This window comes from Limanda limanda, chromosome 20 (genome assembly GCF_963576545.1).
Source record: "Limanda limanda chromosome 20, fLimLim1.1, whole genome shotgun sequence".
Taxonomy (NCBI): Eukaryota; Metazoa; Chordata; class Actinopteri; order Pleuronectiformes; family Pleuronectidae; genus Limanda; species Limanda limanda.
This window is the reverse complement of record NC_083655.1, coordinates 8,165,366-8,178,915: the sequence shown is the minus strand read 5'-3', so window position 1 is coordinate 8,178,915 and position 13,550 is coordinate 8,165,366. Positions and strand designations below refer to the sequence as shown.

Sequence of the window (13,550 nt, the reverse complement as noted above, 5' to 3'; positions counted from 1 at the left end):
ATGCTGTTTTTATGATCTGTTTATTCTGACAAACTCTTTATTGCATTACATTGTTAAATAAGGCAGAACTGCTTCTACACGGAGGAAAAAAAAAGTAGTAATAAGTCAACTTTTAAATATCATAAAAGCTGCTGCATACGTGCTGGGATAAAACAACATTTGGAAAAAATAAAACTTTTCTATCAACACAGCACGATGGAATGCATTCCAAAATGCACTGAGATGGTTCAGGTGAATCAGCCAATCAGAGTGCAGCCTGAGGTGAAGGGGAGGAGAGGGTTGGGTGTAGCACGATGCAGCACTGTCGAAACCGAGATGGAAATACAGTACAACATGTTCAAGAGACGCTTCTGAGAAGATGCATAAAGAGATTGTTTCAGTTCTTGTCGTTTGGGAGATTTCCCGCGATGCAAATGCGTCTCATCCCTTTGTGAGCCTACGGGTCGTAATACATGATAAAGGAGTGGCTCAGTGTGATGTTGGATTAGATGTCGTGTTGCGCCTTTGCGATCTTTGATTTCAAGTGCTCCTTGTATGACAGGATGTCCTTGTTCCACTTTGTGATGGTCTGATTCTCGCACACCCAGATCTCCTGCGCCACCTGAAGGAAAGATCAAAATGTTATAAATCACAACACCTTTACTTCACAGCTCAGTTTCAAACTAAATATTCCATGAATCCATCAAATGAATGCGTACCTGCTGAATTAGCCTGAAGTCGTGGCTAACCAGCATCGTGCCGCCCTCAAACTCATTGATTGCCTCTGCCAATGCATCAATGGTCTCGATATCCAAGTGATTGGTGGGCTCGTCAAGGAAGAGCAGGTGAGGGGTCTGCCAGGCCAGCCAGGCAAAACACACCCGACACTTCTGACCGTCGGACAGGTTCCTGATTGGACTCGTCTGGAAAACACATCAGGAGTCAACTCAGCGCAAAGACCAAAAAGCCAAACAGTCAAGTCACATTTTTTGAATCAGATATTCTATTCGCACCTGCTGTTTTCCCGTCAGGCCGTAGCGACCGATGATCTTCCTCATATCCTCCTTTTCTTTGATAGCAGGATAACACTTCATCATGTACTCCAGAGGAGACAGGTCCAGCTCCAGCTGCTCTGTCAGATGCTGTAACAAAGGGCAGTAACGTGAGAGACCGTCACTTGAGTGTACGTGCTACTTCACAAGAACTTTTCAAGGTGTGACATCCTGTGAACTGTGAGGATTCAGATGAACTTGTGCAGTTACCTGATGATATCTGCCAATCTTGACGTGAGAATGTTTGCGGATCATGCCGTCGGAGGGCAGGAGCTACGAAGAGGAACAATATTAAATATGTACACTCTGAAAACAGGAAGTTGTCGCAGGATCGTGGGGATGTGTTTTGTACCAACCTCTCCCATCAGCAGCTTCAGTAGCGTAGACTTCCCGGCTCCATTGGGCCCCACCAGGGCCACTCGGGTGTCCAGGTCAATACCAAACTCCAGGTCTTTATATATGTACGGCTGCAGGATACATCAACATATGAGTGAGACTGAGAAGTTACTGAATTAAGATGTGTTCATGTTGTGATAGGAAGTGTACTCACTGTGTTGTCACTGTACTTGAAGCTCACGTTCTGAACCATGATAACAGGAGGAGGAATCTTCCCACAGGCAGGGAAATTAAATGACACAGTCTGCAGAAGGGAAAGGGAAGTATAAGTATCAAAATGGTAAAAGCCCTGCCCAGTGAGTGTCACCGGGTCAAAACCACTGCTCGTCTTTAATGAGGTGGTTTGCTAAGCACCATTACGAGCCTACAGGTAAACCAGCACCGTACCTTGTCATTTGTGACTTTTTCAGTCAAGCCTGACGCCACCATCTTCTGCAGAGTCTTCTCTTTGCTCTGTGCCTGTCGTGCCAGTTTTGCAGAACCGTGACCAAACCTGGCAATGTAATTCTGGAGGAGAGGTGTAAACAGAACCATGAGTGCACATCTTGATTGAATTAGCTGTGAGATGATTGTTTGACACCACTGCTTAGAAAACAAGATGAGTCACTTGCTGTGTTTTCACAGCAAATTGTTAGTGTCCGCGTTTGCTGGAGACTACTCCCTGTCAGCTGATCAGGTTATTAACTTAACTGCCTCAATAGAGTGGGTTTTGTAGTGTGAAATGACACCTGTGTACTTTTTGTTATTAGGATTAATAATGCATATTCTAAAAATGTATTCAGTACAGTACAATATGATTACTGGCACCACGTAGTAATGGATTATCTTCTCTTTTTTTTACCTTCATGTGTGTTATCTGGTCCTGTTCCCAGTTGAAGCGCTTCATCTGATTCTCCTCCAGCTCATCTCTGGTCTTCATATACTGGTCAAAGTTGCCCTTAAGTTAAAAATAGATAAGCATGGTCATCCAACGGGTCTTCCCACAAACAGAATTAGCAACAGCCTACCCCTGGTTTCCTTATTTAGCAGGAGGAAATCGCAGGAGCCAGTCAGCTCAGGATATGCGTAACACCTTCCGATGATGCCAAACTGTCTTGATTTTACTTGAAGACACCAGCAAGGGATCTTACCGTGTAGTATTTCAGTTTTCTCTGATGTAGGTGAATGATGTTGGTGCACACACCATTCAGGAAGTCTTGAGAGTGTGAGATGAGCACGAGGATTCTCTTGAACCTAACAAGGACCACCAGGTTGTGTTAAAACACATCTCCGCACATTCATCATATATGTACACAACTGTTTGGACTTATACAGCAAAGGAATAAGAAGTTAACTTACACTTTGAGCTCCTCCTCCAGCCACACACAAGCATCCAGGTCCAAGTGGTTAGTGGGCTCATCCAGCAACAACATGAAGGGCTTGATAAACAGAGCTCTGAAAAAACAATGTATATTTATTTTAGTTTAAATTACAGAAACTTAATGCATAAGCAACAGCTCTTTAATTCCAATCTTGAATAATTTGGTTCTAAAGCAAATACAAGAAAATGTGTGTCCATATATGGGCTACTTCTCTTCCATGGGTGTTACCATAAATGTGTGACTGACACCTTTGTTAGCTTCGAGTGTCACTCAGAAAACGCTCTTGATTTGAGAGCAAAACAGGAACATTCTGAATTAAATGAGGTTGGTGCAAGATACAGCTCTGCTGAGAGCTCATTCAGCTGCACTTGACACAGTCACTCCCATATGATGTCACAGAAGCTCGTGGTCTTTACCTGGACAGAGCAACACGCATCCTCCATCCTCCACTGAAGTCCTTCATTTTCTTCTGCTGCATAGCCGGGGTGAAGCCCAAACCGTGGAGGATCCGTGAAGCTCGCATCTCTGCCTTGTCTGCATCCAGCTCCTCAAGACGCTCGTACAGCTCCATCAGCTTCTCACACGAGGCTGTGAAGGAAAAGAGATTCATTTACTATTGATTTCATTTAGCTACACAAGTATATACAAGACCGTTCTGAATTAAATCAGTTTGCTCAGGCCAAGTTGTTTTTCATGTGCCCTCCACAGTTAATCATTTTAATGGAGCATCACATGTAACTCACCGTCCTCAGCGCCCAGTCGCTCTGCTTCCTTCTCCAGCATAATCCTCTGGTCGTCCACCTCCATTACACACTCCAGAGCCGTCTTTTCACTGGGGGGCATCTCCCGGGTCAAGTGGTAAATATCGATGTGCTCTGGAATGGGAATCTCACGAAGCCCGATGGCTGACAACAGCATGGATTTTCCTGAACAGAATAAAAATTATATTATTAGGAGTCACAAAAATATTTCTTTGGGACAACTGCTAGTGCTTAATGAGGGCTAAGGTCACGTCAACTCAGGGAGACCATCCTGAAACACAGGAGATATACAACTCAAATCAATTACCTGTGCCGTTAAGTCCGAGGAGGCCGTAGCGTCTGCCGGAGTTGAGCTCCAGATCGGTGTCCGACAGCAGCTCCTGCCCGTGGAAGGTGAGCGACAGGCTGGCCACGTGGACGTCGGTGCTGTTGGGGTGAGAGGCCAGAACGCCCGTCACCGCCCGCGCCTCCATCTTCTGAAGTTCGAACTCGTCAAGCTCCTTAGTTATATGCTCGACACCTGTCAAAAAAATAAAAAACATGGATTCAGAGTTTACCCTCTACATCTGGGGCGCTCCTCAGCTTTAACAGGGCTGTAGAGATAAAACAAAGAAGTGTTTATTCAGATCCGGCCTCTCACCATTGCTCTCCGCTCCGTTAGTCTGGGTCTCTGGTTGGTCTCCATCCCCATCGAGCTCATCAGATTTCTTGGTGCGACCACGGCCTTTGGCGGCCTCCTTCTTCTTCGCTGCCTTCTTCTTAGCCAAGTCGGACGGCATGGTTGTTCAGGGCTGTTCAAGAGGGAAACACAAATCTTATCTTAGCTCCTTCATATCGCCATGTTGTGTGAGAGGAGGAGGGGAGAACATCAGTAGACACGATGGTTTCATAATAGCGAGATGCCCCTGATGGCTCCAGTCAGATAGCATCAGAGCATGAGTCAGGGTGGAAGTGACTAACCATTAGCGGATGCTGACGTCGCTTGGGGAAACAGTTACCGGTTAACAGCTCGATTCCAGAAGAAAGGGCCGGTGTGTTACTGGCAAAAAGGCCCGACGCGATTAACAATGGTGGCCGGTGTCGAGCCGGGATAACGGTGATGCTAACACCATGAGCTCATTTCCCCCTCCGGTGCCCCTCGGTCCCACCTGCTAGTCCCACGTTTGGGCTCTGCCGGCCCGGCGGCTAGCGGCCACACGGAGCCGCTAACCCCGGCATCGAACCCTGTCACCTTACGGAAGTGAGCCGGTGATGCTCCGGGGGCAACGTGGCCAACACGTTGAGCCTCGGTGTCACAGACGAGACGGTGAATAGCGTCCATTTCTAACAACTAAATTCCCCCGCGTTAGCTTTTTTTGTAGCTAAGCTAACAACGGCAGCTAGCTTGAAGTACCAGGCCCCGGGAGCTAGCTTGACGCGAGGCCGGCCCGGCGTCGACCGGCCGGCTTCGAAACCCGGAGAATTCACCGGTTCTACCACATTTATCCAACCCGCGTTTAATCCCTCGACAACCGGCGGGTGTTATTCACTCGAGCCCCGGCTGTCAGTCGCCATTACCGTAGGATTTACCTGTTCAGTGAGTTTCTGGTCTCCGGAGCACACCGACGACTCGTGTCCACTTTTCGCCGGGTGGATGTAGCCGCACGTCACACCGCCAGACGCACCATATAAGGGACCGGGGGGCGGGGAGGATCTGGGGCTCCTCCCCCTTTTCCACAGCACTGCAGCAAACCGGATATTTAGAGACAGGATTTAATTCATAAAATGAAATGATGTGGTGACTGACTGGGAATCAATATTTCCTCTTCCTCAAATGTCCACAAACCTGTTATTTGTTTACTACTGTATTATCCCACCTATAGTGTATTAATATTTATATATATTTATCTTGCTCATAGTGTACTCTATTCATCGTTATTATATCACACAATACCTCTTAATTCTGTTCATATTCCATATATATTTCTTACTGTACATATCTTATTTATTTACATATACCACTTTAAATATGCACAATACTCTGCACTTTTACTGCCTTTTTTTGCACTTCTGGTTAGATGCTAAACTGCATTTCGTTGTATAAGTATTTGTAATGTGCGATGACAATAAATTTGAATCTAATCTAATCTAATCTAATATTCTCAGCACTGAACTTTACAATCAATTTAAACACTTTAACTCAGGCGTCTCAATCTCAATCTGTGGAACAGTTTGAATGTGGATTTAAAACAATGTCCAAAAAAAAAATAATTAAACTTGAAGACATAATATTGTGTGACTTTTTGCCATTTAATGCTCTGGCTGAAGCTCTGGTGTATTTTAATAAAATGGTTTCAGTACAGCAGAGATTTACTCTTTGTCCAAAGCATACTGGCATAGCTCAGATTATATAAAACTACATGAGCCCATGTGCACATAATTAAATAGTTTTAAAAGCATAATTTCCTGTGGTTTAATATAAACAGGAACTGCATTTTTCATTTCCTTGACGGGTAATTTTCTGTTGGTCGACTTATCAATTAATTTATTAAAAGCTCATTTCCTCCTGCTACTTAGTCTATAGGGTTTTTATATTGTGTTTTATTCACCTTGTATATATTGGTATATTTTTGTTGTGCACTGGTTGCTGGTTGTACATTCAATTGCCCTTGAAGGATAATAAAGATTTTCTTTTATGGAAAACTTTAGTTAATCACAAGCTGCACAAACCAACTAAGCAGCAGAGAAAGCCAGCAGCCAGCAGGGGGCAGCCTCAGGACACCACCGAATATAAACTAGAAGGCTCTGAATGAATGTTCAGAATTATATAAAATTAAATGTGTATATGTTGTAATAGTTTAAATAAGTCTTATTTTCCTCCTTTGCAATTACAGCTGAAGTGGATTTAAATGTATGTTATTTTCTCGGTTATAGTTATGTCTGTGACGATGATGACGATGATGATGATGACGATGACGATGAGTGACGTCACTTCTCCTCCGTGCTTGTGGTGATGGACGGTTTTTTTTGAGGAAGTGGAGAAACTGAAGCAAATGGACGACCCCCCCCCACATTGCTCCACTGTGGAACTCTCTACCGGAACCAGTGACTCAAACTGGGATCTTCACCCTGAAGCCGGACATGGATTGAGAAGCTACGGAAAGCGACGATGCTAACATGCTAGCCCGCTTCGAAGGTTTTAACTCCACTACCTCTTTCTCTCCTTTTAACTTTGTTATTCTTTATCGCTAACTAACCACAGGTGATGGTTAACTAGTGGTTAACCAGCTACGCTAGTTAGTCAGCTCACTTCTGAAGTAGCTAGTCCCCAAAAGACTGGTTAAGCTAATTAACGTGGCGCTAGCTTGAAAACACTGATGTTGTCTCCAGGGTGCAGGGACGTGGTTCACAACCCGGGGACTAGGAGGACTAGTCCGGGTTATTAGACCAAAGGGAAGTCGTGTTACACGCTAATTGTGTTATTGTGTTATAGGTGATTTATTAACTAGTGTTATAAAAGTGTCTTAGCTTCACCTTTACTGTGTTATCTCAGAATATGAGGCTGGAGCTCTGGGATGTGATCACATAACCTCTCATCAGAAGATTACACACAACCAGGAGGAGACGATCAGGATAACAACACAGCTATGACAGATTTTTTTTTTTTTTAACAATATATTTATTGAGTTTTACATACAAGAAACATACATTCAAACATTTATAAACATACAAATGTTTATGAACTCCCCCAACCCACAATCAAACACTCAGGGTAAAGAAAAAGAGGCAGAAATCAAATAACTTAATTAAGATTAAATAAAATAATAAAAAAAATACATATATAAAAATATAAGAATAAATGGAAGTAAATAAAGACATAATTATACAAATACAAATAAATTAAATTCCAATCAATCAAATCAAAAGCCTAGATAAAATAACGCTCTCTTATTCATAACTATGAGTGATTCAGGTGGTTTCTCCATTAGCTTCTCCTGACATGTTTCCATTCAGACGTGCACAGCCAGCAGAGGAAACCTGACCCCTCCTCCCATGCTCTGCTCACAGACTCCAGGCAGCAGCACACACTCTCCACAGCAGCCTCCTCCTCCAGCCCGGTCCAGACATGCGTGTGTCCTCGGTGCTGTCGCTGTTCCGGCCGGCGCTGCCCCTCCTCCTGGGCCTGTCCCTGGGCTGCAGCCTCAGCCTGCTCATGGTGTCCTGGACGCAGGGGGACACGGACGAGTCCTGCAGGGACGAGCTGGGCAACGGGAGGCTCTTCCAGGGCCGAGGGGACGGACCGGGGGTCTCCAGGGACCAGGCCGGGGACGAGGACATCCAGCCGCGCATCGTGCCCTATCACAAGGACCCCAACAAGCCACACAAGAAGGTCCTCAGGTGAGTGAGGGGGCGGAAACACTTATTCTTCTTACTGTACAGATCTTATTTATTACATTTTCACATTAATATGCACAATACTCATATACTTCTTATTGCCACACACCCTCCTCTTACCACTGATCATTGGAACATTTGTACATTTGCACTACCGTTACTTTTTTTTTTTTTACTACTGTATAACCCCGCCTATAGTGTATTCATATTCATATATATTTATATTTTTATCCTGCTCATAGTGTATTCATCATCCTTATATCTTACAATTCCTGTTAATACTGTAATATTCCATATATATTTCTACTGTACAGATCTTATTTATTTACATTTTCACTTTAATATGCACAATACTCTGCACTTTTACTGCCTTTTTTTGCACTTCTGGTTAGACGCTAACTGCATTTCGTTGTATATGTACTTGTACTGTGCAATGACAATGAAGTTTAATCTAATCTAATAACTCCTCATGAATGTGCAGAACCATATTCTCCATTAGGTTATAAAGAGCCGTGTGAAGAGTCTGTTTTGTGTTCAGACAGTTTTTTGTCTTTAAATCGTTGTAGAACCTCATAAAATATGTGTTAATATAAACAATATTGATATTATATATCATTTTATACAATAATATTGTCTTTTGCACACTCTGTCTACATATTCTTACACTCATAGCATATTATATTATCTATTGTATAGTCAAATACTTATATTTATACCTCTACTATATATCATATCATATTATATCATACTCTTTGTATATTCTTGTATATACACATATTTATACATGTGTACATGTTATTATTATTATATGTACTATTATTATTATATATACTGTTGCTGCCATTATTACTATATACTGCTATTATATTGGTATAATTACTATCATATATAAATATATATTATATTATGTTATATTATATACTATATATACTGAACTATTTTTATATACTGTCTAACAATAATATTACCATCATATCATCAGTACTATTACCATCATCTTGCCAATGCACCTTATCTACCTATTTATCTTGTGTTTCTGTTTTTATTCTTTCTACCTCAATATTTTTTTATTTTATTCTATTGTACTGTATTTTATTGTATTCAAATATACCGGCTGCTATGACGACTTAATTTCCCTTCGGGGATGAATAAAGTAATCTATCTATCTATCTATCTATCTATCTATCTATCTATCTATCTATCTATCTATCTATCTATCTATCTATCTATCTATCTATCTATCTATCTATCTATCTATCTATCTATCTATCTATCTATCTAGCTATCTATCTATCTATCTATCTATCTATATAAAAACAAGTTTGATTAATGAAACAAAATGAGAGGCGTCCTTTCAATATGTTTGTGCTTTTATTTTGTTATTTTTGTTGTTTATTCTGTGTCTCTCCCCCCCCCCCCTCCAGGACCCGGTACATCCACACTGAGCTGGGCATCCGGGAGCGGCTGCTGGTCGGCGTGCTGACCTCCCGGGCCACGCTCAACACGCTGGCCGTGGCCGTGAACCGCACGGTCGCCCACCACTTCCACCGCACCTTCTTCTTCACGGGTCTGCGCAGCCCCAAGGTGCCCCACGGCATGACGGTGGTTGCCCACGGCGACGACCGGCCTGTGTGGCTGATGTACGAGACGGTGCGCCACCTCCACCTTCACTACGGCTCCGACTACGACTGGTTCCTGTTGGCCCAGGACGACACGTACCTGCAGGCCGACCGGCTGTCGGAGCTGGTGGGCCACCTCACCGCGGGTCAGGACCTGTACATGGGCCGGGCCGAGGAGTTCATCGGGGGGGAGGAGAAGGCGCGCTACTGCCACGGGGGCTACGGCTACCTGCTGTCCCGCAGCCTGCTGGCCCGCCTGCAGCCGCATCTGGACACGTGCCGGAATGACATCCTCAGCGTGAGACCTGACGAGTGGCTCGGCCGCTGCATTATCGACTACCTGGGTCTGAGCTGCGTGGAGGTGCACCGGGTAAAGAACACCTTCAAATTATACAAATAAGAAGAGTGTTATTCGCAGTCTAAAGTGCTTCTGACGCTTTATATCGATTCTAACACTTCTTGTTCTTTGTCATTGTGTGTGTGGCTCCCAGGAGATGACCTACCGCTACTTTGAACTGGGGAAAAACGCCGATCCAGAGCGAGAAGACAGCGCTCAGTTTAAAAACGCCTTCACGGTTCATCCTGTCTCTGAACCGAACCTCATGTACCGCCTGCACAAGCGCTTCAGCCAGATCGAGCTGGAGTGGACGTACCTGCAGATCGAACAGCTCCAGGTCGGTGATACACTGCTCGGCTTTTTTCACCTGAACTTCTTAGTGTAAAGACTGAAAGAAGAGGACAACATTTAGACGGCTACGTCCTGAAGTACAACACGACCCCTAGAGCCATGAAAACACACTAATTAATATAAGTATATTGTTTTTAGTTTCGTTAAAGAACCAGAACAACCTTTTGGGGTTAGTTGTGGTATTACAATGAAGTTAAATTATTGATAAAACATTTTGTTTCATTAACTTGAACTTCTGTGTCACGGTGAAATGTTTTGTTCTCTTCACCAAACCAGATGTGAGTCATCGCTGAAACTCCTGACTCGTACAATTTTGTCAGAAAGCCCAAAACAAAGAAGACAGCGTTTTGCTGGAACGTGACATTTAAAATTTCTGTGCCATGTTATTGTGATTATAATCTGCTGAAGAAGCTTTATTGTGTAAATATAGTATCTGCCGGTGATAATAATGGTAATCAGGGATGTTTTGACTTGATTTTAAATATACGTTATTACACCCCAGAGAAAGTCATGTTTACACTGCGTAGAAGGCACGTTGTTATTTAACGGATCCTTCTCACTCTACTCTTCAGATGCAGATCAACAACCTGAGTGAGCGGACCCCCGAGGGGAAGGCCGGGGTCACGTGGCCGATAGGGATCAACCCCCCCTTCAAGCCCAGGACCCGTTTCGAGGTGATCAACTGGGAGTACTTCACCGAGGAGCACATCTACTTGTGTGTTGACAGTTCTCCAAAGTGTGAGATGAGAGGAGCGGACCGGGCGGACGTCAGCGCCGTGCTGGAGATCGCCGTGGAGCGCCTGAACGAGCGCTACCAGCCGCAGCTGCGATTCCGCAAACGCCGTCTTCTCAACGGGTACCGGCGCTTCGACCCCACGCGCGGCATGGAGTACATGCTGGACCTGGCTCTGGAGGCCTACACGCAGAAGGGCCACAGTCAGGTCATCGTGAAGCGGGTCAACCTGCTGCGGCCCCTCAGCGCAGTGGAGATCATCCCGATGCCGTACGTGACGGAGGCCACGCGGGTGCAGGTCATCCTCCCCGTCACCGCCCAGGATCAGGATTACGTCAGCAACTTCCTGGACATGTACGTGATGAACACGCTCGACACCCACGACAACGTCCTGCTCACGTTCCTGTTCATCTACGACCCGTTCGACGCGCAGCGAGTCAGCCAGACCGACGTGTTCGCCGGCATCAAGGCCATGATCGGCGAGGTGGAGAAGCGCTACGGCGACGTGAAGATCCCGTGGATCAGCGTGAAGACGGAGGTGCCGTCGCAGGTGAAGCTGATGGACATCATCTCCAAGAAGCACCCGGTGGACACGCTGTTCTTCCTGTCCAGCGTGTGGACGGAGGTCAACGCCGACTTCCTGAACCGCTGCCGGATGAACGCCATCAGCAACTGGCAGGTGTTCTTCCCCATCCACTTCCAGGAGTACAGCCCGGCCGTGGTCTACCGCGACCAGCCGCCCTCCGCCGCCTCCTCCTCCTTCGCCTCCGAGTCGCTGAGGGACGGACACTTCGACCGCCACGTCTTTGACGAGGCCTGCTTTTACAATGCGGATTACATGACGGCACGGACCAAGATGGCCGCAGACATCTTAGACAACGAGGAGCTGCTGGAGAGCATGGACGTGTACGACATATTCGTCCGCTACTCGGGCTTACACGTGTTCCGAGCGGTGGAGCCGGCGCTCATCCAGAAGTACGTCCGGCGAGCGTGCAACCCGCGGTTCAGTGAGGACATCTACCACCGCTGCGTGCTCAGCAGCCTGGAGGGACTCGGGTCCCGCTCGCATCTCGCCATGGCGCTGTTTGAACAGGAGCAGGCCAACAGCACCTAGATCTCACTGGGATCGCTGGTACGTTGTGGTACTTCGAGAGCGTTGAACCTCACACACACAGACACACATGCAGAATAATGTGAATTTTAACACGGTACTTTTATGATCCACACACTGAAGTTCTCACTCGTTCAAACGGACTCTGACGGAGCGATCGTGTGCTGGTGCTGAGCTCAAAGGTGTCAAATCTGACTTATGAGTCAATATCAAGGAATCTGTCACGTCTGGAGGAAACATGACTCATCACAGATTCTCCTCACGTGTCTGTCTGTGTCTGATCGAGGACAGAGACACAGACACGAGGACAGAGACACAGAGCAGTCAACTGTACCATTGCTGTTTCTAACTGGAGCTGAAGGACAATATTCACACTCCACTGAATATATGACAAATAAGTTAATAAAAAAAAGAATTTCTTAATAATTATTTGAGGAAAAACACACTTGAGCCACAAATCTTCTTTTGTGAAGATGTTGAAAAATAATACTGGAACAAGCTGAAGCTGCCTTCATTTTAAGATATGTTCTTTCTTTTTTTTAAAGAGGTATTATTATTATTAAAGAGTGTTATTGTCGCTGTGACTCGTTTCTTCATTCATTCTACAGAGTTTTCACCTAAGTGATTAGTTTCAGTCTCATTAGACAGAAGGTCACTGTTTGTGTCGGTCTCTAATGATTCATCGCTCTTATTCAGAAAGTTTTCTTCTCATAGAATCCATTCTTCCCAGTTTGAATGAAAGCTTGAGTGCGGCGCCGGGAGGCAGTGAACAGTTTGTTCCGAAGCAGCCCCCCCCACCTCGTCCCCCCCCACAGCCGGGCAGTAATTCTCCACCCCTCCCCGGGCCTCCCTGGGCTTTTTGGGAAAACGTGTCTTTGGGGAGAGACACGTGAACCCAGTGCCCAGAGGGGGGGGCTGGTCTACCTGGTCCAAGCTGGGCTGTGGTGGTGGTGAACCTCCGCAGCGAGATGGTTGAACAAGATGAATGGATCACTTCACACAGCCCTCTCCTTCTCCTCTTCCTCCTCCTCTCCGATCGGCCCCCATCCTCCCCCACCCAGCATGTGGGTTGTGGGCTCAGGAGAATGGCGGAGCAGCCGAGTGAAAGAGGCTCCACTGTAGTCGGCTCTGTACAGCCCGGCTGCAGCTCCCAGTGAAAAGGCCTCATGAACAATAAAACGCCTGTTGGCCTCCTGCTGATGCAGAAAGTTTAACCCTCCACCAATGAGCCTGAATGCAACACCAGCACTTACATAGTGTGAGAGTTATTTTAAAGAAGGGCTATGTAGTTTGCAAAGTTAGACTGTGTCACTCTCAAGCAACACTTTGCAACTTTGAACCTTAAAACCGCAGCTTCAAGTTTTTTAATGAAAGGGAGGAAACTGGTTCACAGAGCTGAAGGACATGAGGAAGAAGTACTCATAACACTTCACTTAAGTAAAAGAACAGAATATTGACAAATGTACTGAAGTATAA

General features: G+C 45.4%; 2 protein-coding genes across 2 annotated transcripts; one reads left to right on the top strand and one right to left on the bottom strand.

Annotated features, from left to right (window-relative positions):
- Window position 1: 1 nt before the first annotated feature.
- Window positions 2–5,180, bottom strand: abcf2b (ATP-binding cassette, sub-family F (GCN20), member 2b). The gene is made up of 15 exons (XM_061093711.1): window positions 5,119–5,180; window positions 4,190–4,340; window positions 3,857–4,069; window positions 3,532–3,714; window positions 3,205–3,376; window positions 2,766–2,861; window positions 2,558–2,660; window positions 2,269–2,364; window positions 1,815–1,934; window positions 1,582–1,671; window positions 1,388–1,498; window positions 1,242–1,304; window positions 993–1,121; window positions 699–902; window positions 2–601 (listed from the first exon to the last, which is right to left on the bottom strand). Exons 2-15 carry the CDS (start codon window positions 4,326–4,328, stop codon window positions 485–487), a joined length of 1,836 nt encoding a protein of 611 aa, XP_060949694.1. The 5' UTR covers window positions 4,329–4,340; window positions 5,119–5,180; the 3' UTR covers window positions 2–484.
- Window positions 5,181–6,537: 1,357 nt separating this feature from the next.
- chpf2 (chondroitin polymerizing factor 2) lies at window positions 6,538–12,658 on the top strand. Its single transcript, XM_061093675.1, has 5 exons — window positions 6,538–6,724; window positions 7,597–7,926; window positions 9,348–9,912; window positions 10,034–10,216; window positions 10,803–12,658. The coding sequence occupies exons 2-5, from the start codon at window positions 7,655–7,657 to the stop codon at window positions 12,075–12,077; spliced, it is 2,295 nt and encodes a 764-aa protein (XP_060949658.1). The 5' UTR covers window positions 6,538–6,724; window positions 7,597–7,654; the 3' UTR covers window positions 12,078–12,658.
- The last annotated feature ends 892 nt before the right edge of the window (window positions 12,659–13,550 follow it).

Excerpts from the sequence above, each read along its gene's own strand:
- chpf2 (XM_061093675.1), top strand. The coding sequence starts at position 7,655 with ATGCGTGTGTCCTCGGTGCTGTCGCTGTTCCGGCCGGCGCTGCCCCTC. Across the intron at positions 7,927-9,347 it reads CCACACAAGAAGGTCCTCAG|GACCCGGTACATCCACACTG; the intron begins GTGAGTGAGGGG and ends CCCCCCCTCCAG. Across the intron at positions 9,913-10,033 it reads GCTGCGTGGAGGTGCACCGG|GAGATGACCTACCGCTACTT; the intron begins GTAAAGAACACC and ends TGTGGCTCCCAG.
- abcf2b (XM_061093711.1), bottom strand. The coding sequence starts at position 4,328 with ATGCCGTCCGACTTGGCTAAGAAGAAGGCAGCGAAGAAGAAGGAGGCC. Across the intron at positions 4,070-4,189 it reads TAACGGAGCGGAGAGCAATG|GTGTCGAGCATATAACTAAG; the intron begins GTGAGAGGCCGG and ends TTTTTTTGACAG. Across the intron at positions 1,305-1,387 it reads TGAAGCTGCTGATGGGAGAG|CTCCTGCCCTCCGACGGCAT; the intron begins GTTGGTACAAAA and ends TCCTCTTCGTAG.